Genomic DNA, 25,360 nt, shown 5'->3' with positions numbered 1-25,360 from the left:
TCCAGGGAAAGGTCTCTTTCAGACTGTGTTCTAGTACACTGTGTGTTGTGCCATACAGCTACAGTGCTGATCGGTCAGCAAAGTTCTGAAGTTGTTTGTAAACTGTAAATAGTTGCATGGACCATCAATTCCGTTATATAATTATGATATATGATATGATATGGTACAGGTACATTTATGTGATATTATCTGCATGACCTTTGGAACTGTAGGCTTTGCTTTTTTGTTGTTGAAAGTATTAGTTTTATATTTGATCTCTTTTACTGTAATACATTTCCTGCCAAACCCCCCCCCCCAAAAAAAAAAAAAAAACTTTCTGAGAACTAATGAACGAAGGGATCGAGATTTACTCTCTAAAAAGTGCCACAAAAGAGATAACTCAGTTATGGTGCATGTTCTGAAGGGGGGGGGGGGGGGGGGGAGGGCTCAAAAAATTGCCTTTTTCAGCATATCTCTGAAATGCATATTTCCTGAAGATAATACCCAGTGTTCTCGGCCCTGTAATTACTCAATTAGCTGACCGCCAACTACTACAGTCTTTCCACACAACATCTGTGTTTCAATACAAATATTCGAAGCTGTAAGATGTTCGCACAATGGTGGGAATGCATACAATGTTTGGCTATGCGCCACCTCCTCAGCCATATCGTCTAGGGTCAAACTTTCATACTTGGAAACATGTGCCTAGAATTGAACTACAATGTAAACTTGATTGGAAGAAAAAGCGTCTGGATGACGATGGCTATCTATTAAAATCTCTGAATTACAAATAATGTATGTTTGGAAGAAACTTGTATGATCCTTGTACATTTTCAGACTCACGATACTTATAATGTTGTACTTGATACCAAGAGGCATGGTTCTGAACAAGATTTCTCTTGCTAAACTGAAACCAGTCACTGTACAGGACAGAGAAGTAAGAATGCTCCACAACCACGTCCATCCAGCTCAGGCTGGACCCCAGCTCTTCAGTGACCATGGAGCAATACAGTACAGGCCTCTCACAGTAGCAGAAGGCTGTATACGCCATATTTTTAGTGAGTCTAGATTTTTACGAATCGGGACTTCAGGACAATTTCGCGAGTGGTTAAATTCGCGATCATACAGAGCACTATACTGAACGGAGAAATGTAAACATGTGTGTCACATTCTTATCGGGATCAGAGTAATTTTGCATGTCTTTAATTTTGTGAATAGCACCTGGCTCGCGAAATTCAGGAAAATAAAAACCTCATGAAATATTTGGTGTATACAGTAGTTGCTTTTAAGTGTGTATGCTGTAATTTACACACCTTATACAATATGTACATCGTATAAGGTGTGGAGCTTTTTCAATTTTTAGCTCATAATGGTGCATTCTGGTGCATACTTAAGTGACTATTTTTTACTTATTTTGAAAGACGAAAGGGAAATATACCTTCAATTGCAATTATCACTTATAATCTTTTGAGCTATGGTCCCGATGCGTGAGAAAAATGGGTGCGATGCGTGAGATTGTGAGAAGGACCCTAAATGCTCGAGTATCACGCAGAATGCGTGAGACTTGGTAGCTCTGTTTTTATATGACTAAAGATTAGTTCTTGGAAATGTGAAAGGTCTGTGTGTCTTGCCTAGACATGAAATTACAGAAAAATAGACAACAATAACAAATTCCTTGTGTTGCTTGTTGACACATGCTACAGTCATATTGAACGTTAAATCTGATAGGGAGTGGATATTGAGTAGATTAATCGTGACATGGCTCACTGACCAATAAATCATTTGTTCTTTTGTTGCAAAGAGGATACTTCAACTGTGCTCTGGAATAGTCATTGAATAACTTGAGAGAATATATGTAGGGAATGAGAAAGGGGGAGATAATACAAACTTGTAGATAATGAGAGAAAATGAGAGAATAGAAGAGTAAAACTGGTACCCCTTGAATGCTTTATGGCAAATAAACAACTCCCTATCACTTTTGTGATGAAAGGAATATCTAGAAACATTCCATATATTTTCAAATAATTTTTTATTTTTATTCAAATTACTTTGATACGCCCACAAAAAAAAAAAACCCTTCCAAACCAAGATTCTGGTTGTGACCTCATCTGTCAATCATTGCTAAAGTACTGAAATGTTTAACAAAAGACATTGGAATGCACCTTCCCCTCAACTCAGCATAACTTGCATGTTTCTATGATATTAATGTGGCTAACAAAAGACATGGCGAGGGAACATGCAAGTTAATGCTCGGTTTTTGTAATGGCTGAGATATCCAAAAACAAGGTGAAACAAAGAGATCCTAATAAAAGGTGTGGCCTGTCGTCTATTATTATCACTTTTTGGGATATCTCAGCCATTTGAACACCAGTTTTCATCAAATAAACGATGAATCCTTCTTAAAATTACATACTCTTTCATGGGAGGTTTGTCATTATCTCACTTTAATAGGAATGTTCAAAACCTGAATCCCCACCTCAACCAGTACTGTACAGTCCCTTTAAATGGCAGTGAATGAAGAACAATTCAATCCGGTCATCCATGAATCCAAATGCTGTGTGGGTCTTTAAGTGTAGAAGTGAAAAGAAAATGGGATGGAAGGGGAGAGAACAGCCATATGAAAGAAAAAGGGGAGGGGTACACCTGTAGGCAAAAAAACAGAAGGATATGGGAATTGCATTTGGAACTACTAAATGTAAAGCAGTGCAAATAACATGAGCAAATTAGTATACAAATAATGAATGTTTATGAGTTCAATGACACGAGTATGAATATTTTCATGAGTTGACAGATTTTGAAGCCTCGTTGAATGGAACATTCAAAATCTGTCAACTAATGAAGCGAGGCGAAGCCTTGTTGAATGGAACATTCAAAATCTGTCAACTCATGAAAATATTCGTACCATTGAATGAATGGAAACATTCTTTATTTGTTTTATACAACGTCCAAGTAGATCTTTATGTACTGCACACGTACACTGTGCTAGTTGCATGCATTCTTAATACCATAAAAACAAGACAGAAACTTATCGAGTTCTGCATTACTGTAACCTTGTACTGTAGCCAGCACATTCCACTAACGCTTCCATACGATGCACACCAAACTGTATTCGTTGAGTCCGCGGCATCAACCAATTCCCCAAGTTCGTCGTCATTTAGCAAAACGAAACTAGTTTGAACAGCCGCCATTTCTGACGAGATTGTGTTGTCTACAACTCCCATAAGAAAAAGAAAAGTCTGCCGCAGATCTCTGGCAGACTTGAGGTAGGTCTGCGGCATACTTTTTAGTCTGCGGCAAGAGTAAGCGGGAGTATGCGGCAGAACCAAGCTTTGCTGCAGACCTCCCGCATACTAACTGTTAGTATGCGGCAGGAACAGTCTGTGGCAGAGCCGCGGGAAGGCTGCCACAGAGAGGAACTTGTGGCAGACTTCTCGCATACTGCATACCTGCATGTGTAGAAATCTTGCCGCAGATCTGCCACAACCTCTTCCTGAAATTGTACTTATGAATATTCATCATTAACAGCCTGCTGCAGATCTGCTGCAGATCCGCCACAGATAGTTTAGTAACCGTGCCATAAAACATAACAATTTTTTGTGTGTATATAAATCATGTGATGCATTGCAATTGTATGTAGAACTATAATAGCTGAGTCTAAGCATTAGACTGCCGCACACCTGCCGCCCACTTGCAGCAGCCCTGATATAATTCGTGCATTATTGATATACTTGCCGATGTAGGTTACATTAGGTCATTTACTAGATCTATACATATTTAATAGGCGTCTGCTGCAGACTTGCCGCTGACTTTCCCCAGCCTTAATGCCGCTTACTTACTGCATATTATACCTGTAAAAATCTTGCCGCAGATCTACCACAAGCTCTTCCTGAAATCGTACTTATATGAATATTCATCATTAACAGTCTGCGGCAGCAGCTAATTTGCATGTGAAAATGATGCCTATCCGTGGCAGATCTGCGGCAAGGCATCCGCAGCAGTATGCGGCAGGCTGATTTCTTTCCTATGGGCTGTGCTGCAGTTATAGTAGCTAGCGCTCATACGTACACTAGCACTACGTGCATGTACCGCACATGTACACTGCGCTAGCTGCATGTATTCTCAATATGTAACACACAGTACATGCAGTACGGTACAATTTCTCGAACCGTGGAATAGAACGAAAAAATCGAACCCAGTTGCACACTAAAATGGAAGCAAAATTGCACGGCGCGTTGAATGGAGTTTGATCACGTCACCAACAATCCTCCAATCAAATTACAAGGATCTACTTCGACGTTGTATAAAAGTCACTATTAACTGTCACATTTACTGTAAAAGCATTGCAACAGGTTAAATGTTGTAAAGGCGAGTGACATGCATGCAACTTGCAACTTAACAGAGCCGTTTTATTGTTTATGTGATTTATATTGATCCTCCACTATCTTAGCCTGATTTTGATGACCGATTAGCATAGATACATTTGTACAGCTTTTGTTTTATTTGTGGGATACAGGTACATGTATTTACAGATGATCCATGTCACTGCGTATAGAAATTGTGTTGTGAATGTGTGTTTAGTACAGTTATTGAATGTTCTGTGCCGTCTTGGTGATACTAATACAATGTGCTGTAATATGATGATTATGAGCATACAGTTGTAAGTTGAAATATGATGATGTGCCATACATACAATGCATGAAAATGATACTCTGTTTGTGATAAGGTAAAGAACTACTGTTATAAAAAGGAATTGTATATGATGGTGCTGCACTATGACTGCTGAAAATTTGCTGGCTCTGTTTTGATTATAAGAATTAGTTTTCATGCTTTTTTTGAGGGTAGACATGCATGTTCAAGTCACTATTTTGTTAACTTCCATAGAAAATGAAGTATATGATTCTGATCTCAAAAGCAGCTACCCATATTTCCAGTGATATGCACATATGCTATGTAGCCAGAAAAGGCAACTACCATCGCAATGAAATATGCCTATTGAGGTGATCTGAGGACCTTTAGACAGTAACTTTAAATGAGAGTAACCCTTAAAGTTCAATCTTTATAGTGGTGAATCAATACTCTTAATGACTGTTTAGATTTATCTACACAGAGTTACTTTTGTTTACTGCACAAAGCCAGTGATTGTATCTACATGTAGCACCCCTTCACTGTTTTGTTTAATATTCCATTTAGTTGTGAGTGCTAGTGCTGTTAATCTTGGGGTATGGCCAGTCACTTAAGTTGAAGTTCAGACTAGGGAAAGCTATCACACGTGGTTGGCTAGATCAAAAAATGAGAATACTCAATGTATTTGTACTGGACCAGATTAGAGAGATAAAGATAGTGAGAGAGAGATATGAAATCATATATTCTGAAATATACGGTACATTGTAGATTCATGTGTTCAGGAGCAAGTCATCTGTGCTGGACATGTGAGTCATCTTTTGTTCATGAGGTATCTGTTCAAGCCTTGTGAATATACAATATGCTCTATTAGGAGGATTTTGTTCTCTTTTCTTCACTGAAATCACTGTTCTGCCAAAGTATTTCCTGCTTACTTTGCACAACAATAGCTCAGCACTTTACCTCCCGGTCCGGCAGCGTGCAGATCCAGATCCAGATCAACAACATGCAGTTTGTTAAAGTTATTTGTTACAGATTAAGACATCCTTTCCGGATTGCTTACAAGTGTAAGCAACACTGTGTGTCTTTTTCTTTTGAAATTTCAGTGTCCAGAAAGTGTCAAAAGAAAATCTGCAGATTACCCCTTTCTGTACCAGGGACTTTGGACAGTGTATACAATGCTATGGGGTTTTCAGAGACTATCAGCACTCAAAGCACTCAAGGGGTTAATGGTCTTCATCTCTTTCCCCCTTTACCACCAGGAGCAGACGTCACTGTGGGAGCAAGATGCAGCAGTCCAGCGGGGAGGAGCAAGAGAGCAAGCAGCAGCTGCGTCCCGCCGGGACCCGCACCGTTCCCGCCAGCATCCTGAAGGCGGGCACCGAAGCCGTGGGCAACCTGACCCCCGAGGAGGCGGAGGAGCTTCAGGTCCAGCTGGAGAAAGACAAGCGGGCAGTCTACCAGTGAGTGTGCAAACCAACTCCCTCCAATGAAGAGACTGGGAGATCTCAACTCTTTCCGCTTTGAGGCCACAATTTTGCAAAATCTCATGGTCTCCCACTGGAGTTTGAATTTCTCCTGCTGCAGTTGTGCATCCCTCACTCTCACCTTAAACCTAGTTTTCTCCTGCCCAATTTTTCTTTTTGGTCATACACATGTACATTTACATGTACATCATTGTATGTTAAAAACATAAGGTGATGATATGCAGCCTACAGTGCACTAAGGAGCATCTGTAACGCTAGACTCCAGCTGCTAGGGACGTCTCTTTTTCACTTTTGACGTACATGTAGTGCATATAATATTGTGCCCATGTTACTATGATCATAGTCTCCAGATACCTGAGAATTATGCATGCTTTCTTCTCTTATCCTGCTTCCTTGATACCCCACTTGCATTCTTGTGGTGAAGCTGCCTAGTCATTTTCCTTGTTTATTGTGATTTATTATATTAAAATTTTAAAATCATTCTTATTTCTCACCCCAATAGCTCTATAAATTCTAAAACTGTGTAGCCATTATAACCAATTTGTAGATCTCAGCACTTCGTATGGTTAATATGCGCAGTCATAGAACTTAACTTTCAAGACTAGTAAATTGTATCATTGGTATGAATACCAGCACCTGAGGATAATTTGTGCTTTATTAGTAGTAGCAGTATTATACTGTTTTTACATCCATTCTGTCACATTTGTGTGTTGGCCAATGTTTCTTGACAGATTTTATTCAATTTTGATGGAGAGGTGTATCACTGACAAAAATCTAGTTGGTTTTCATAGCAAATATACTGATAATGAATATGCCTATATTCTATGTTTCTGCCTACGATAGCTACATGTATATAATCCGCGATCAGTCAGAAATATTGTGTGTAATATGTATTACGCACGACTCCTACAGTAGCATGTGTATGTATTGATATAATATTAACTAATTGTGACCTTATCAGAACCTCATGTTATAGATAACTCCAATACTAGTGTACATACTAGTCTTGTCTGTGACAATTTTTGTGTGCTGAAACAATATTATGACACTTCTTGTGTTGATTGCAGGCACCCATTATTTCCACTCATGGCACTGCTGTTTGAGAAGTGTGAACAAGCCACGCAAAGTCCTGACCCACCAACGTCTGCCAGCTTCGATGTGGACATTGAAGAGTTTGTCAACAGGCAGAAGAGGGAAGGCAGTTCATTCTTCATTGATGATGCTGAAATTGACAATCTGGTAAGATAGTTCATTAACTCATTCATTTATTCATTCACTCATTCATTCATTCATTCATTCATTTATTTGTTCATTCATTCATTTATACATTATTCATTTATTCATTTCTTCATTCATTCATTCATTCATTCATTCATTCACTCATTCATTCATTCATTCATTTCATTCATTCATTCATTCATTCATTCATTCATTCATTCATTCATTCATTCATTCATTCATTCATTCATTCATTCAAATTCATTCATTCATTCATTCATTCATTCATTCATTCATTCATTCATTCATTCATTCATTCATTCATATTCATTCATTCATTCATTCATTCATTCATTCATTCATTCATTCATTCATTCATTCATTCATTCATTCATTCATTCATTCATTCATTCATTCATTCATTCATTCATATTCATTCATATTCATTCATGTGGCAAAATGCACCCAGGTGGAAACCGATAGCCGAACATTGTTACCACTGGAGTCGAACCACAAGAGGTTGGTATCACTTGCCCATATTTCCGGAGCATGTGAAGGACGGGTCACTTTACAGGGTTTTTGCGCCTTGCTCCATGGGAGGAGAAGTGAAGTGGAATCTTTAACATTTTTGTAAGCTGCATCTTTTTTTTTTGTTCATAAGGCTGTCATATTACATCCCATGAGAAGAACAGAGTGTTGTGTATAATGAGCTTTCACTGTTATTTTTAATGCCTTGATTTCATTATGCCTTCACCCCAGAGAATGCTGGAGGCATTATGCTCGTGGGTTGTCTGGGGGAGTGGTCAGTTTGTGTGTCCATTCTATATCTCTTTGTCATTGTTCAAGACAAAATGTTGCATTGATTTTCTCGGTACTTGGCCCAGACAAGTGTGAATGCGCTGATGAGATTTTGGGCAAAAATCCCTCAAGGACAAAGGTCAGTAAGCTTTTGCTAAAAATGACATTTTCAGCTGTCACAGCAGCCACTTCATCAAGGAATAACATGTGGTATTATTATTATTATTTTTTTTTTTGGTTCATAAATATGAAACAGTTGTAAGGTCAAGGTCAAAGGTCACTACTTCTCTACATTTGTCATAAAGAATGTTTTCTTCAGTGATGATGGAGTAGTTGGACAGTATAGAAATAAGTAAACAATTATTTGCAGAGCGTGAAAGCGGCGATTGGTCAAAGCTCAAGATCAAAGGTTGCTATGCTTCATTTTAAGATAATGTTAGGGGAAGGATTCTGCATGTTTGTAAGCCAAGCTTATGAAACCAAAGAACAGACATGTATTCCTTATCTACACATTGCCCCCGCCCCACCCCCTAAAATGAAACATAATCTTTGTTCGACAAGTTTCTCCTTACAGGAAATAAGACTTTTCTTTAAATTATCACATCAGTTTTTATTTGTTTCTTAATTCATCATTATTTTTTTTTCCCCCTTTGCAGATGATCAAAGCTATCCAAGTACTACGTATCCATCTCCTTGAACTAGAAAAGGTCAACGAACTGTGTAAAGACTTCTGCCATAGATACATAACGTGTTTGAAGAGTAAAATGCACAGTGAGAATCTATTACGGGACGAGAGGTGAGTGGTAGCATTGACACTGTGTTCCTCATATCGGTTTAAAGGATGGAGTTAAAAGGATGGTATAGATTTGGTTGAGATGAGGGATTCAAATTTTAACTTTTTCCGAGATGATTAGAAACCACTTGTGAAATAGGAAAGAGTTTACAATTCAAGAGGTATTCAAGTTATGTGATGAAAATTGGTTCTGAAATGGCTGAGATATCCAAAAACAAAATAGAACAAAGTGGTCCTATAATAAAAGATGGGTCCCACCTCTTATAAAGGCGTCTCTGCTTTTGGATATCTCGGCCGTTTAAAAACCAATTTTTATCCAATAAATGTCAAATTCCTCTTAAAATTGTATGCTCTGTCCTATTTCATAAGTCAGAGGTTTCTTATTATCTCATGAAAAAGTTGGAAACCTTATGCCCCATCTGAATCAAAACTATACCGTCCTTTTAACCTATTTGTGTCTAATTCTTGTATACAGGCTAGAAGATGTTTCACGAAGAGCGAAAGTTGAGATCTGAGACACTGAGCAACTTAGTACCGGTTAAGCCTTATGAATGTCTCTTTGGGAAGATGTTTTTAATATGATGTTGTGTCAGGGCATTTAGCTGATTATCAGTGCGTGGAAAATTTATACAGTATGATATCTTGATGCACAGACACACATATCATATTTGAAGATATCTTCCAATGTACAGGTGAATTTTTCATCTCTGTTGTTTATCATAAGGGATCCATATTTGATTTACAACTGAAATGCAATGATTCCATTTGTCATGCCTGTAAAATCTGCAGTATTCTATTTACAGAACAAGGTCTTATTAAAAAATTATTTAGACAAAAAAAAAGAGCATTGTAACCTGTGTCAGCATCATTTCACTCATAATTGGATGCAGTGGCATTTGCTTTGTGACAGAGCCAGCAGTTTAAGCAGTGGTGTTCCTTTTCTTGCATTTTACATTCTATCACTCCCCTTCTTATTCCCCACTGCAGTACTGTAAACAAGAAATTTTGCACATGCAGGAAACTTTTGTGAACTTTGCAGGGAGCCAAGACTCACAAAAGTAAAATGTGCACAATGGTGTTTTTACACAGTGCATTATATGCCATGTAAAAAGGCAGTTGGCGCCAATTTGCAAAGTTTTATGCTGTGAATGTTTCAGGTTTTGCAGTGACTGTTCTAACATTTTGTTTGTTGTACAGGGGAGAGTCAGCATCCCTTGACAGTCAGTACTTATTTAATGGAGATCTTGATCTGGAGCCCCCTCCACAAGCTGAACAGAACCAGGTAAGTCAAGTATGGCTGTTTGAATCCAGAACTCGTATCTTGTCAAAGATTTAGCCCAACCTCTCTCATGTTTGCATTTCAGAAAGGATGCATCATTTAATACCTTACTCATTCATAATTTCTTGGATAGAACTAGTTATTTCATGGTAAAAAGGTTCTAACTGCAATCTCTTTTCTATTGACAGCTTCCAATCTGAATTCCATATGCTGTTAAAGTGGAAATTTGTGTAGTGTTGAAATTTTTGTGGTGTGGAAATATTTATGTGTTTCATGCATCATGATACCATTATGAAAATAAAAGCAAGCAAATTTTTTTGCTTGTTGTATGAAATATTATCTTATATTTTGATTCCACAAAATTGAAGATGCACAAAATTCATTGTACCCCACTGACTATGAAAGATTAGTCCCTCTAAAAGTTCCACTTTTACAGTGTATGCATCTCCTGGGTTTATTGGTGAAGACATTATACATGTGCTCCTAATTCATGGTTTCTAGGAGAGAATTAACCTTTTGTATTGTAGATCATAAGTCCACTTGTTAGAATGGCTGTTATACAGAAAGCACTCTATTCATTCTCCCCTGTATGTTTTTTTTTCTCTCTCTCTCCATATCTCTTCTCTCTCTATATATATGTTTCTCTTTCTCTCTTCTACTTTCCTTCTCTCTCTCTCTCTTCTTTCTTCTCTGTTCCATATCTCTTCTCTCTATATATATCTTTCTTTTTTTATCTTCTGCTCTCTCTCTCTTTCTTCTTCTCTGTTCCATATCTCTTCTCTCTCTCTATATATATATCTTTCTTTTTTATCTTCTGCTCTCTCTCTCTCTCTTTCTTCTTCTCTGTTCCATATCTCTTCTCTCTATATATCTTTCTTTTTTATCTTCTGCTCTCTCTCTCTTTCTTCTTCTCTTGTCCATATCTCTTCTCTCTATATATCTTTCTTTTTTATCTGCTGCTCTCTCTCTTTCTTCTTCTCTTGTCCATATCTCTTCTCTCTATATATCTTTCTTTTTTATCTTCTGCTCTCTCTCTCTCTTTCTTCTTCTCTTGTCCATATCTCTTCTCTCTATATATATCTTTCTTTTTTATCTTCTGCTCTCTCTCTCTTTCTTCTTCTCTGTTCCATATCTCTTCTCTCTATATATCTTTCTTTTTTATCTTCTGCTCTCTCTCTCTCTTTCTTCTTCTCTTGTCCATATCTCTTCTCTCTATATATCTTTCTTTTTTATCTTCTGCTCTCTCTCTCTTTCTTCTTCTTTGTTCCATATCTCTTCTCTCTATATATCTTTCTTTTTTATCTTCTGCTCTCTCTCTCTTTCTTCTTCTCTTGTCCATATCTCTTCTCTCTATATGTCTCTCTCTTTCTATATTCTACTTTCTCTCTCTTCTCTCTTCTTCTCTTTTCCATATTTCTTCTCTATATCTTTCTCTTTCTATCTTCTGGTCTGTGTTTCTATGCTCTCCTTGCACGGTCTCTTTCTCTCTCCTTTCAGGGTAATCATCCAACATCTACCCCAAATAGTGGTACTGTTATTCTTCAGCACGGCTCACACTCACAGGCTAATCAAGTAAGTGCGCTTGGTTCTCATATCACTCAACTGGCTCCGAATCTGAGTTCCAATTAGAAATGATTATGATGTCGGTGGGATGACAAGACCTTGTATCTCATATTTTGGTAAAAATCACTTGTTATTAATCACAAACCTCCCTTCCAATCATATTTTATAGGAAATAATCTTAATTTTTGACTACTCCTACCCCTCATTTCAATAGGGGTTTCCTATTTTTCTTGATAATTTTACTATACTCTCCTATAGGAGCTGCTCTTTCTTTGCTAATTTTGAGCCATATCATCCCTATTTTTGCAGCCAAAGGTTTGGAGGTCTGTATCAGTTAAGTGATGTCCTGTTGAAGTCCTAGCTGTCTTACCCCCAAATATAAGCCTCCAAAAGGAAAGGCAATCTCATTTCTTATAGTTCTCTGCTTGCCACTTTTTTTTAAAAATCTCTCCTGAACAATTTATTTTACATTTTCGAGATATGAGAATTTGTCGCCCAACAGCGATGATTGTGATTTGAGTATGGCAGTAATATTAAAGCCTCTTTTCATAGTGACTGTCAGTGACAGAATATTGCTGAAAGTTTGCATGGATATTGCCCGACTTAGTATTAAAGAAGTAGGCCCTATGAAAGGCGCATAGTCCCAGTAGTGTAGGGGGGGTGCTGTTGAATGATAGTGCCAATCACCGTTTCCATTGATATAAAGATTGCCGAAGTTTAGCTGTCATCCAGAGTAAAGCGCGTAGGTGTTGCTAGGTAACGTTGCCTACGTTGTCTTCTCTGCGCATCACGCAGTCTTTAGTAATGCCAGAGTGCGTGCATATGTGCTTCTAAGTAAGACATTACAAAAGAAGTTTGCTGAAACTGTCATCCCCCTTAACTGAATCATGAGCCAAACTGTGATCGGACCACTGACTACAGTGGATTGGACTTCTTTGGACTAGGGGAAATGGGTCATAGCATAAGTGCTAAAGAGGAGTCTATAGCGTAGGTCTCTATAGGAAACTTGCGCTGCGCGCTCGCGTACGCATTCGACTAAATCACCGGGACCATGTGCCTTTTAAAGAAAACTGTACTGACATTTTCTAATTGTCTGATAATTCTAATCTACATTTTTTGATGCCTACTACTGGAAAGAGAGGATTGTAAAACCCAGGATAAGCCTGTAATGATTTTTTGAAAAAAATGAAAACGAACAAGCCATGGAACGATCCACACAATTTGGCCTACGTCACAGGTGCTCTTGGTGCACAACTCCGACATTAGCAAGACGAACTACATAATGCCAATTTACTGATGAAATCTCACACGAAGTACTGCAAAAGCTGTTATCTAGTATAATTGCAATATGGAGCTATAATAAACATGTTAAACAATATCTATTAATCTTTAAAAGCAATCTCTTCAACAGCTTTTTATTTAGATAAAACTTGTGGGGAAATTCCAGATATGCAAAATGAAATTGGCATCGTTATCCGAACGTGCTGCCCATAGAAGACTGTGTGTAAGTAACGTTACGCATTGGTGATCATGATCGAGCGATGGTTCGCCAGTTCAAACTATCTAACGTAGATGAGGGCTGAGTGAATCTAAATCCAAATGTAGATCGATAGACTCTCTTCAACGGCACGCATGATTTACACTTAGTGAGATAAAAACGGTACCCAGTAGGACCTACACATGGACTCTGAAATACTAGAACTAGGACTAGGACTACTGAGCAGTCATGGAGTAGGTTCTACGTGGCAGTCCAAGTTTTGATGAGTAGGCCCTACACTCACTCACCGTCGACATTGCAGCTGTAGGCCCTATGTGCACAGCGCTAATAAGGCACAGCGTAACATTACATACCCCTGCTGCCAGAACTTGAAGAAAGTCCAGACGAAAGTCCAGACTCCAGATCTAGATCTGGACCCTTGTCCTGCAGGCACTGTTGTTCCTGTGCTGGATTTTTCAGGCAAGGTATCTGCTTTATGGATTTCCGATGCTTTGCAGTCGAGATAAATCTCATAGTGGTGTTATTTACACCAAGGGCTAATGTTAGATCTAACAGTTTGTTTCAGTAGGCCTACGTACTAGGACCAATATCTCGGAAGAGTGGCGTGACCACGTAGATTTTAACACAGTGTCGCCGCTTTGCTTCTAGGTATAGTGCTAGCGTACTTCCGTATCCATGTAGATATCTCAAAATTCACCTTGCCAAATGGCACCAAACTCACAGGAAATACTTGATGATTCATATCCAACTGCTCACGTTAATTGGAAACAAATCACATGTCGGGAAGCGTAAGTGTAGATGTCGACTTTCCTGTCGGCGTCGCTAAAAATAATCTGCTCTACGAGTGATTGCGGCCAGGCCCTACCTACCTGCTGCGCACGCACAGACTGAAGTTAGCCATTAAATATCATGAGACAAATCTTTCAAGTAATCAGGGGCAATAAATAAATTTACAAATTATTTGTGGTAAGTTGAATGAAAAATGTAGTTCCTATATCACACAAGTCGCAAAAATCATTACACTTTTGATTTTAGTTCTCGCGTAAATTCCCCGTTCGCACAGTACCAGTCGGCTAACTTCAGTTCTAGATTGTGCATCTTGCGTTCGCCAAGATCTCTCGCGATGAGTGAGTTTTTTTTGAGTGACGACTTGAAAGTCGACGTCAATATTGATACTTCTCGATTACTGATTTCGTTCAAATATAAGAGAATACTTTGAAATATGCTATGAAGTATATCCTGTAATTTTGGTGCGATTTGGTTGAGTGAAATTTGAGATATCTACATGGATAGAGCAGTACACAAGCGCCGCCTGCTAGCTTAATGAGGTCTAAGCGTCGTCTGCTACTCGATACGAATTAACGCACGCGTATGTGAGCACTTGTAATCAGTAATAGTGAGAGCACCTGTGACATCATAACATCCGGGCTCGTCAGCTCATTAGCATAATTCTCACCTAAAAAGTTCCATTTTTAACATTAAATTACGGACTTAATCGTTATGAAATTTTGATTCTGTTTGCACTGCTGGGTCTTTTAGAATTAAAAGAACAACATATAAAAAAATGAAAAACCGGTAAAATGCCCTTTTAATGGGCGTGTTGCATTCTACTGAAGAATCAATTGAGAGGAAAGGAAGTAGATACAGGTGTGTGTATCACAAAATGCACTGGGATATTTGAAAATCAATCACGGTTATTTTCTTTGTCTTACTCTAATTTGATGTATGTCTTACTTTAAATTGATGTAGCATGTTTTTCCCTCGTGGTTCTCAGTTCCAGACGGCCACAGTGGTCAATTCAGCTGGTCAAGTGGTCTACGCCCCCGTCATTCCACAGGGCGTGGTCACGCCACAGGGCATTCTAGCACAGGTGAGGTTCAGTTTGAAGTAAAAAGCCTCGTAAAAGTTTTTAAGAATTCGATGAATCACAATTGCAAACAGTTTGTCATGAGATGTAAAGACGTGAAATCTGTTAACCCATTATAAAATAGGAAAAAAATGTAGAAATCTGTATAATTATGATTTCTAATGAGATTTGCATTTCAATGTTATCCTTATGACGCTTTCCTTAGCATAAAAATCATTGTTTTCATAAGCGTACACCAAAATCTCCCTCATCATCATTGTCACCACCAACAACATCATCAGCAATGTTACAGTCATCATTGATTTTATCATCACTGACATTTTTTTCTCCCCAAATCCCATGAACGTCAACTGCACTACCAAAGTTGCATCCTAACCGATTGTTCATTTTCCTCCGCAGTCCATTCCAGGCGACGCCCACATCAGCCGGAAGAAGGCCCAGCCCCAGCAGGTGGTGCCCATCATCCACGGCTCCACGCCCCTCTCGCAGATCGGTATATCCCATGGCCAGGGCACCGTCCAGCCGACGCCCACCTCCCTGGCCCTTGCCCAGAACGACCTCAGGGCGGCCATGGTGGACGCTGCGGAGGTCAACGACCTCTTGAACAAGAGGAAACCGAAAAGAGGGGTGCTACCAAAACACGCTACCACCGTTATGAGATCGTGGCTCTTCCAACATATAGTAGTAAGTCTGGAGTTCTGGAAAGGAAAATGAAAACTATTTGTAGTTCTTCAGGGATAAATTTATCTAATGTATTAGGAAATTGTTCTTCTGTTTGAACATCGAGTTGTGTATGGCCTATCAGATGGTAGCCTTTTGTCAAGGCCCTCTTGCTGTAATGGGCGAGCGAAGCGAGCCCAGCCGAGCGCGCCAGCGCGAGGGCCTTTTGAGATCTGCTTGACACATTATTATTCATGACACGTGAACCCTTCTGAATACTCATTTTAATGGCTTCCGGTCAACCAATGGAATGGCGCGCTCCCCGCATCCTCAGCCTTGGTGGTCATGCCTGTTCGCATGCATCACTGACCACCCGAGGAGGTCTGCCACGGAACTCTACACACTCTGTGTGTAGAGTTCTGTGAGGTCTGCGGCAGCGGCGTGCATTCGCTCTATTCAAATCGGGTTCGAGCAGACAGACACGCTGATTGGACCCCGACTTTTGCTCCCGAAATCGGGGAGCAAAAGTCGGTAATTCAAAGGGCTAACAAAAGGATGCGAAGCAGATCTCAAAAGGCCCTCGCGCAACCCCACTCAGCTGGGCTCTCTTCACCATACAGCGAGAGGGCCTTGACAAAAGGCTAATCAGATGGAGAAACCACACAAATGGGAGTTATCTTTACTACAATATGAGTGAAGTTGTTTGTTTGCTGGAGCTGACTTGTTGCTTGTTGTTCTCATAGCCTTATGGGGAGGGGGCCACAGACACCCCAGTCAGGTGGTGGCTGTTGTATCTTTGGGGCTGGCAGGGACCGACTCTTTCAGTCTCATGCGTGTGACATGTTTATATACATTGTCAGTATGATTTTAGGCTGATGGTGTTGTGAGGGTTTCGACAGGAGCATTACTTTAAGATTAAATTGTTAACAGTGAAATTCTGTTCCAATATATATCATATTTCAAAGTGTGCAATTTTTGTCTGAGTCATCCCATGGAATAGTTATATTGCTCTTTCAGTTATTGACAGAAACTAGTACTTTGATGTCGTGCTCTTTTAGTGTAAATTCAGACAAAAACTTATCTGTAATTTGTTGAGCAAAACAGGGTAGGAGATAAGTGAATTGCAGCTTATTTTGAATTAGGCGTAGGTGTTTGGACTAAGATGGATGCTGTTTATTACATTTAATTCATGTTTTAATGACATGATTGTCTAGAGAAATACTTACTAATATGGGAGGTGTAACTGTGCAACCACTAGGGATATTTTATACATCTTCTCTCAGAAATGTCATACCCGCCCCCTTCTTTTTTTCAGTGAGATTCAACTGAACCTCTCTTCGAAGGTCTTTTACACCCACCCTTATTCATGGCTATGGCAATCTGTAAAATGTGATGTTTGCTTTGATAAGTGGCTTTCATCATTCCCGTTAAAACTTGTATCTGTTTGATGTCAAAAAGTGCTGTGAAACCAGAAATTTTCATGTGCATTTTAATTTCGTTAATTTCACAAGAACCAAAATGTGCAAATTTGATAAAAATGCATGTTAAATTCTTGGCTGCACTATATGCATTGAATGCCAGTGGCAATTTGCATTACATTTCATGTTGCGAAAAAGGCCATCGACTCCAGCTGGTGAAAATTTCATGCCACAAATATTTCTGGTGTTACAGTGTGAGCTTTGATTTGATTACTCAGCCATTGCAGTAGCTTTTACCCCAGAAAGGATAATGATGTCTGGACTGTATCCTAGAAGTATTTACGATGTTATGACCATCATTCTTTGTCCTGTGTAGTTTTGTTTAAATTAACGGATGAGTCCTTAACAACATTTGCAATACAATGATCCATTCAGGTGGGATTGTTTGTATTAAAAACTTAAAGGGGCAGTTGGTCCCAAAGTTATACTGGTATGTGGATTCAGTTTATGCAGATATATTAAAAGAACAGGAAAGTTTTAGGAAAATTGAACAGTCCACTCAGAAGTTATAAATTTCAATATTTTCTTCTTTTTTGAAATCTGTCTACCAGTGTAGCTGGATTGAAAGTTACAATGATTTTTGTGATGTCACAGTAATAGAACAGCATTAAGAATATATAAAGAGAAATCTGCACATAATTACTTTTGTGCTATAATGAAAGAACACTTTACTTTCTTCCTTCTGAAGGAAAGGGGAAAATATATATTGCCTTTAACATATGTCAGTAACAATCCAGGGCATGTGGGCTACCTTAAAGGGGATGGCTAGTAACTGATCAGTGGGAATCAGTGGGAATGCTGGCGATCGTCCTGTCACTGTACAGGCATGCTAATCTGGAAACATTGACCTGCACAGTACTTGAATATGAGACCATTCTGAAGCAAATAATTTCCACACAACAATAGATATATAATGTACTCTTAAATGAATCCCACAAGGATTGGAACAATCGTCCCCAGCATTCCCACTTATCAGTCACTACCCATCCACTTTAAGAAAAAAAAAAATTCTTCACATTTTCTTTATGTTTTTGTACTGTAGCGCTATTACATACTAATGTCTCCCTCCCATCCAGTGAATATGGCACAAGGGTTAAACAAAACACTAGAAAGTTGTCACATTTCAATTTCCTCAAACTTGACTGATAAGTTCCACCAACATTTCTGTGTTCATTGAAAGCACAACATATGTTTAGTGTAAGTTTCCCTTTAACAGCCATGTGCCAGTGTGCACACTGTCCACTTCTAATATACATGTACTCTGAAACATTACCATTAAAGGACAAGTTCACCTTCATTAACATAAGGATTGAGAGAATGTAGCAATATTAATAGAACACATCATTGAAAGTTTGAGGAAAATCGGACAATCCGGTCAAAAGTTATGAATTTTTGAAGTTTTTGTGCAGTCACCGCTGGATGAGAAGACTACTGCAGTGTATGATGTCACATGCGTACAACAATATAAGGAAAATATAAAGAGAATTTCACAAAATTTCATCTATTGAAAAAAGTACACATTCCCTTGACTTGTTACTGACATACGTTATGGGTAATATTATTCCCATTACCTTTAGAAAGAGGCAAGTCAAGTGCTCTTTTACTATGCGAAAAAAAAGTGAAAATATGTTGAATTTTCTTACATTTTCTTTATACTGTTGTACTCATATGACATCACGAGCCTTAGTAGTCTCCTCATCCAACACAAAAATTTTAAAAATTGATAACTTTTGCATCGATTGTCCAATTTTCCTCGAAATTTCACTGATGTGTTCTACTAATATTGCTGCATTCTCACAATCCCCATGTTTATGAAGGTGAACTTGTCCTTTAAATTCCTTCGTGTGCTTGTAGTGATGTTTATATGAAAGTTCTGCGCTCGCCAGAAACTTGCTCTCATTATTTTTCTACGGTTTCGCTCTCAGCATCCTTACCCCAGCGAAGACGAGAAGAGGATGATTGCAGCTCAAACAAACCTCACAATGCTTCAAGTCAACAATTGGTGAGCATATTAACTCCTTGCTTGCCGGAAACAAGAGTGCCATGCATGTACTCTGTGGGATTAACCATATCTGTGAAGCAACAAGTTAAAGTGTGAAGTCACACCATGGTTGCAATTATTACCTCCGCCATGGAAGGAGGAGGTTATGTTTTCATCAGTGTTGGTTTGTTTGTCTGTTTGCAAAATTACAAAAAAAAAGTGTCAACAGATTTGAATGAAACTTGTGGGAAAATTTGATAATGGCACAAGGAACATAGATGATTAAATCTTTGTAGTGAATTTTTAAATGGATTTTTGAAGGATTCTTTTGCAGATAGTGATAACTTGGGATTTCAGGTTTGCATATGTGCTTTAAGTGCATGCTGTGCTCGGGCGAGGTGTTGCGTAGCTGGAAGTTGATGTAAACAAAAGGCTTCTATATTGGGAAATTGGGTGATTTTCAGCATGTGTGTATAACAGGTGGGAGTAAACTGCTTGGCGGAGGTCTGTGCTCTGCGAGTGCTTTTCTAGTTTAAAAAATGTAGCGGACTGAGGGTAGGAAAGTGAATTGAAACTTTGCGTGTTTGGAAATGTTTGTTTTGTGGGTTGACTTTCACGAACCAAAGTGACTGTCCACCATCATCTTTCATGAGATATTTTTTTTTCTGCAGAAATATTACTCTTTGCTTTAATAGAGGCCTTCATATATTTGCTTTGATTTAAACTAACTGTTTTTATGACATAAAGCATTCCTCAAGGCACAAACAAAAGTGCAGTGATTCTGGCATGACTTCATTCATATTTGATACCAAAATGTGATGTGAACATAGTTGTTTCCCACTGCAATTCTTTAATAAAAATTTTTGAAGAAACAAAAACCACATAACTCTATCAGGGCCTTGTAATCTTAACATTCAGAACATTCAAATTCTCACTTTAGCTCAATGAATAAATAATAGTGTTGTGATAGAGTGAGGGTTTATAGAGAAAACAATTTTCCCTTGAATTTCCATTATTTGAAGTTTTTCAACAACTTTGAAATACCAATATCTTAAAGTCAACATTTTTGCTGTTGTTGATTGAATGTTACTGAAAATAGTGGAATATGTGGGAGAAATTGATTGTACTGAGTTGCTGAGTGTTTCATGTTCTTGTTTTTCATGCTGTTGGATGGTCGTCAATATCAGTAAATATAGATACAAATACAGATCAGAAAGTCATATTTGTATGCAAGCAAATATAGATACAAATACAGATCAGAAAGTCATATTTGTATGCAAGCAATATCAGGTTGGGAGGATTCACAAAATAACTGTGATGCCTTACTAACATACCCCTCATGTCTGTTTACCTACCAATTTATGTATCTCATATTTTCATGTTTCAGTGTATGTATTTCATATTTTCTTATTGTGGTATTTGTAATTTTAATGTTCTGGACCGCATGGAAGCCAGCGATGTCATGTTGGCATCGCTGAATATCCATCCGTTGTCTTTTAAAGGAAAAATAAAATCAGTTAATCAATTAAAAATTTCCAATGCCGTCTACAGGTTTATCAATGCCAGGAGGCGAATCCTACAACCCATGCTGGATGCCAGTAATCCCGAGGCAGCCACCAAGAACAAGAAGCCCAAGAGCCAGAACCGGCCATCCACCCAGCGCTTCTGGCCCCAGTCGCTGGCGCAGCTGGGCCAAACCACCACAGTAACGCAAAGTACTGCAGGAGGGACTAACAGTGCCCTGCTAGACAGGAGAGCAGGTGAGGTCACATATTATAAAGATGGTGACTGGCGGGGGAGGGAACATACCGAATGTTCCACTCGAAGTCTTCCACTCAAAGGTCAAAAGGTCAAGAAAAATATTAAAACTTCACTTTTTTTCTCCATACCTTGGAAATTGTTCAAGGTATCTTCATGGAACATACATGTACTGACTGGCAGTGATTATCTAGAGAATTTAGGGTTCATGGGTCAAAGGTCATGGGTCAAAGGTCAAGGGCAACACTTGACACAACACAACATCTTGAAACTTACTACATATAAATTTATGCATGTTCTGCGTGACTTTGATTATCTTATGAATTTTCGGGTCTAAGGCCAGATGAAAATGGTAACAATTTACTATTCAATACAGAAATTGCGCTTTTTCTCCATACCTTGAAAATTGTCCAATGCATAAACTTATGAATGGATCAAAGTCAACTTAAAGTCCTTAAATCCCCAAATACATGCTCTCCTATTCATCCAATTAAATATAGGTCAAGGAAGGTGAACATTCAACACATTTGTGACAAACTTGTCATTTTAATATTTTGCCAATTTTGTGAAAATGTAATCACACATTGTCCACATGTACTATAGACCTATTAGGAGAATCATGCATTATGGCGGAGGCATACCAGTCGCCATAGCGACATTTCTAGTTTGGATTAGTGGTCAGATAATATAAAAAATAAAGTCACCACGGCATGTCAAAGGAAAGGCTCTTCCATTTGATGCAGTGATTTGGCTGCCTTGTTTTTTTGCTCTCCTGAACATTTGACATTTTGTAGATGCCAGGCCTTGTCGCTCCAGCGATGATATAACTTTATATACATTATATCTCTGTCACATTCCCAATGCAAAGATCAAGGAATATGAACAGTTATACACATTGCAAGTCAGCTATCATTCTGTTCTGTGCTGCAGCTAAGGAAGTGTATATTTAGCATTGTCCCATTTTCTGTAATGCATAGATTGTTACTGAACATGAATCCCAAAGTTTCTCCAGCCTTTTTTTCCTCGCCAAATTTATGTCTTTTTCGTGGAGAATGAATATGATTTGTGATTTTGTGATGAAAGAACATTTTTTTTTGTCAGATCAAATGTAACTACATAGAACACACTTTGCTGTGGAAAATACTGATTTTTAGTGCAAAACTGTTTCAGGGCGGTTGATGTACAATCAAAATTCTAATCTGACTCAGAAGTAAAGAACAAGGTCCTAAATACCACAATGCGATAGTCTGATTTGATTTGATAATGGCTTTGTGTTTCATCAAATTTAATCTGATTGCTGAAAGCAAATGCCTAGCATTCTAAAATTCCAGACAGTCAATATATGTGAAAGACAGTAAAAATGAACTTCAATTCAGTGTTTTCATAGAAGTAGATCATTGGATTCAGTAGCAAAACTCCTTAACTATCTGATATATAATTGAGTACCTGAATATAAGAACGACCCAAGTCCATCACAGAAAATTTGGGAAAAATAGAAATGAATAAATAATTTCCTACTGCTTTTACAGTGTTTTCAGTTATTGGGATGTTATTCATACAAATTTGAATATAAAACAGTCACTTAGATGATTATCTGTATTTGCATGACCTCGTAAATGGTTTCCAAAGGCGATAGCCAAATTTAGACTTGGGTCGTTCTTATATTCAGGTATTCAATTAAAACAGCATTATTCTTGTATAGGAATTATTTTTGTTAAGAAGAAATGAGTAAATCTTTCAGAAAGTAAAGAGGATGGATGTGATATCAATAAGCAGCAGCACATGTTATTGTTCAATTCCTTTTTGTTTTGTAGTTTGGACATTATTATACTGTAATCCAAAATCTGTGTACACTGTGTCACACAATTGTGAGTATTCGTGCCATGCAAATTTTTATTCAGACGAAAGTCTTCATGCTTTATCAAATCATTGATGTGCTTTTGTAGTCTTAGTTGTGTAGAAGTGAAGTGAGATTGAATCTAGCCAAAAGCAAAATGGTCTGATGACAAAGGTAATATTTCTTTGAAATGATTACATCTCCAGAAGATGCTGAGGCATCAACAGCACTGTCATCGGGTGCACTGGAGAATGTTAGACACTTACAGTCGGAGAGTTTATCACCCATGTTGGGCGTCAGGCAGCACTCACCATCCCCTTCCTCCTCCATGGACGACATCGGCCCCAATGGCGGGAGCAGTCTCCATGACGATGACGACGACGATGACGACCTCTCGACCAACCTCGAACTCGGCAGTGATTCGGGCATGGTGGACTGATGTCGAGCTACAAGGGGGAGGGGGGATGAAAAATAGAAGTACGAGGAAGCGGTTGCCAGGCGATTATAAACTAAGAGGACCAATGCCATGTGTGATACGGGATGCCCTACTCAACAGTAGATGGAGCCCTTGAATGCATTGGATGGGAGGAGTGCAGAAGGCCATAAACGATGACCCCGCCCTCGAACACCTCCCACCAATATGGCACTTTCTCCATCTCGGGAGAGGCAAACAGTTTTTGTCAGCCGGATTCAACAGTGTGCTTGCATGTGAAGGTAGAGAATAAAAAACAAAACATGAAGCAGGAGTCTAATGCTGTGGTTGTGTTGTGTGTACAAGCACTAGAATATTGGCAGTCATTTATTTGCAGATGCTAGACATTGCATATCGCGTTTCTTTGCCCTCAGCGAGAGTGGAGAGTCGTCTCTGGATGGACATCAGCGTGGAGAGATGTTGTCTGCACACGTCTGCATCATTTTAAAACGCTGGCTTTATTTTACCATGTAACCACACTATGCCAGAAATATTCACCACCTTTTTTGAATGAGAGAGTTTTCATTTTCGCAGAATCCCTCAGCTACCAGATTTTGTCGCTACGAGGGTTGGTCCATGGGACAGGCCATGCAATCAGCGTGGAGATATGTAGTTTGCTCACGTTTGCATCATATTGAAAACACTGGCTTTATTTTACCATGCAACTACACTATGCCAGAAATATTCACTACCTTTTTTGAGTGAGAGAGTTTTCGTAGAATCGCCCCCCCCCCCACTTCTTATAATACCAGGCACTGATACCACATTGAAAGATGAACTGAGAATACTGGCTTTATTTTACCATGCAACTACACTATGCCAGAAATATTCACTACCTTTTTTGAGTGAGAGAGTTTTCGTAGAATCGCCCCCCCCCCCCCCACTTCTTATAATACCAGGCACTGATACCACATTGAAAGATGAACTGAGAATACTCGCAGGAATGCCCTTCAACTTCCCACTCATCACTTCGGAATCATAGTTATTACTGTTGTGCTTGCACAGCTTTACACTTAAAGTCATGTGCTATTGTAGTGTGTATGATGCAAGAGAGATTGGGTACCCTGTGGTTTAGGCACTCATGACTGCATGTATACCACCATCAAAACTTACATGGTTAAAGACCATGAAGAGATTTGTGTGTGCTCATAGAGCATGTGTGCTCATAGAGCTTTTTATTCATGAGAAACCGTTTGTGCTCTATGCTATGAAGTACATGTAGATCTCTGGCCATCATAAATAGCATCTAGCTATATAGATAATTGCACAAAAATGTTGAACAACCACTGAACTGATTGGTATTAATGAGCCCCAAAAGTCTGTACAATGCAGATGCTATGAGTCGTATTTTATTTTTCACCTTTGATGAGCAAAGACTTATTAGGTCGTCCATGACTTGCTTTAGTTAGTCAAAGAATACTTTTTTTGGTTATTGTATTTGGCTTTTGTGTCGATTTTGCTGCATGGTTGAACCAGAGAGGGCAACTGCTCGTCTTTCACCTGTCACAGCTTTATGTTGTTTGCCAATAGAGGGCGACATTTTCTTCACATCTCACATCAGTTAATCTCACACCACACTGGGTGTTTTCCAAACTCTTCTCATATTTGCCAACAGAGGGCAGCATTTTCATCACAGCTCATCCCAAAACTCCTGTGTATTGCCTAAGGACATAGGTGAATGGTCAATCATTATTCGTGCATACATGTAGCAAGAAATCTTGTTTGCTTTATTCCAGGGACCAAAAATATGTTCATTTCAGAAGCAGGGTCTTTAGTCATAATTTTCTACATCTGCAAATGTATTCTATTCTAATTTATCATTTGTTGTTTTGGGGGAAAGGTGAAATTGCCTTATTTTTTTAGTTGTACGCTTGGATTGACTTGTTTTTCTTATTTCACATACTTTTAGAGACTTTGTTTTGAAGAGAAAATTTCATTAAAAAAAATGAATTTTGTGAAATGGAACCAAAACAGGAGTGAAGAGCATACATGTATGTCAAAATTTCCAGAAAAGAAAGAAAGAAATTGCAAGAATTGACAATGTCTGGACAGTTTCTTTTGTGGGAATGGGT

At 38.7% G+C, this 25,360-nt stretch overlaps 1 protein-coding gene across 1 annotated transcript; it reads left to right on the top strand.

The window, feature by feature from the left end:
* Positions 1-5,886: 5,886 nt before the first annotated feature.
* On the top strand, positions 5,887-24,009 carry LOC140230005 (homeobox protein PKNOX1-like). Its single transcript, XM_072310208.1, has 10 exons — positions 5,887-6,062; positions 7,154-7,325; positions 8,759-8,898; positions 10,093-10,177; positions 11,672-11,746; positions 15,010-15,105; positions 15,502-15,786; positions 19,166-19,242; positions 20,773-20,981; positions 23,023-24,009. The coding sequence occupies exons 1-10, from the start codon at positions 5,887-5,889 to the stop codon at positions 23,253-23,255; spliced, it is 1,548 nt and encodes a 515-aa protein (XP_072166309.1). The 3' UTR covers positions 23,256-24,009.
* Positions 24,010-25,360: the final 1,351 nt, after the last annotated feature.

This window comes from Diadema setosum, chromosome 6 (genome assembly GCF_964275005.1).
Source record: "Diadema setosum chromosome 6, eeDiaSeto1, whole genome shotgun sequence".
Classification (NCBI taxonomy): domain Eukaryota; kingdom Metazoa; phylum Echinodermata; class Echinoidea; order Diadematoida; family Diadematidae; genus Diadema; species Diadema setosum.
The sequence above is the reverse complement of the archived record's forward strand: the minus strand, read 5'-3'. Positions and strand labels throughout refer to the sequence as shown.

What these genes read in the sequence shown, in the direction of transcription:
- LOC140230005 (XM_072310208.1), top strand. Translation starts at nt 5,887, where the DNA reads ATGCAGCAGTCCAGCGGGGAGGAGCAAGAGAGCAAGCAGCAGCTGCGT. An exon ending in AATCTATTACGGGACGAGAG is followed by an intron (nt 8,899 to 10,092) that starts GTGAGTGGTAGC and finishes TTTGTTGTACAG; the next exon opens with GGGAGAGTCAGCATCCCTTG. An exon ending in CACACTCACAGGCTAATCAA is followed by an intron (nt 11,747 to 15,009) that starts GTAAGTGCGCTT and finishes CGTGGTTCTCAG; the next exon opens with TTCCAGACGGCCACAGTGGT.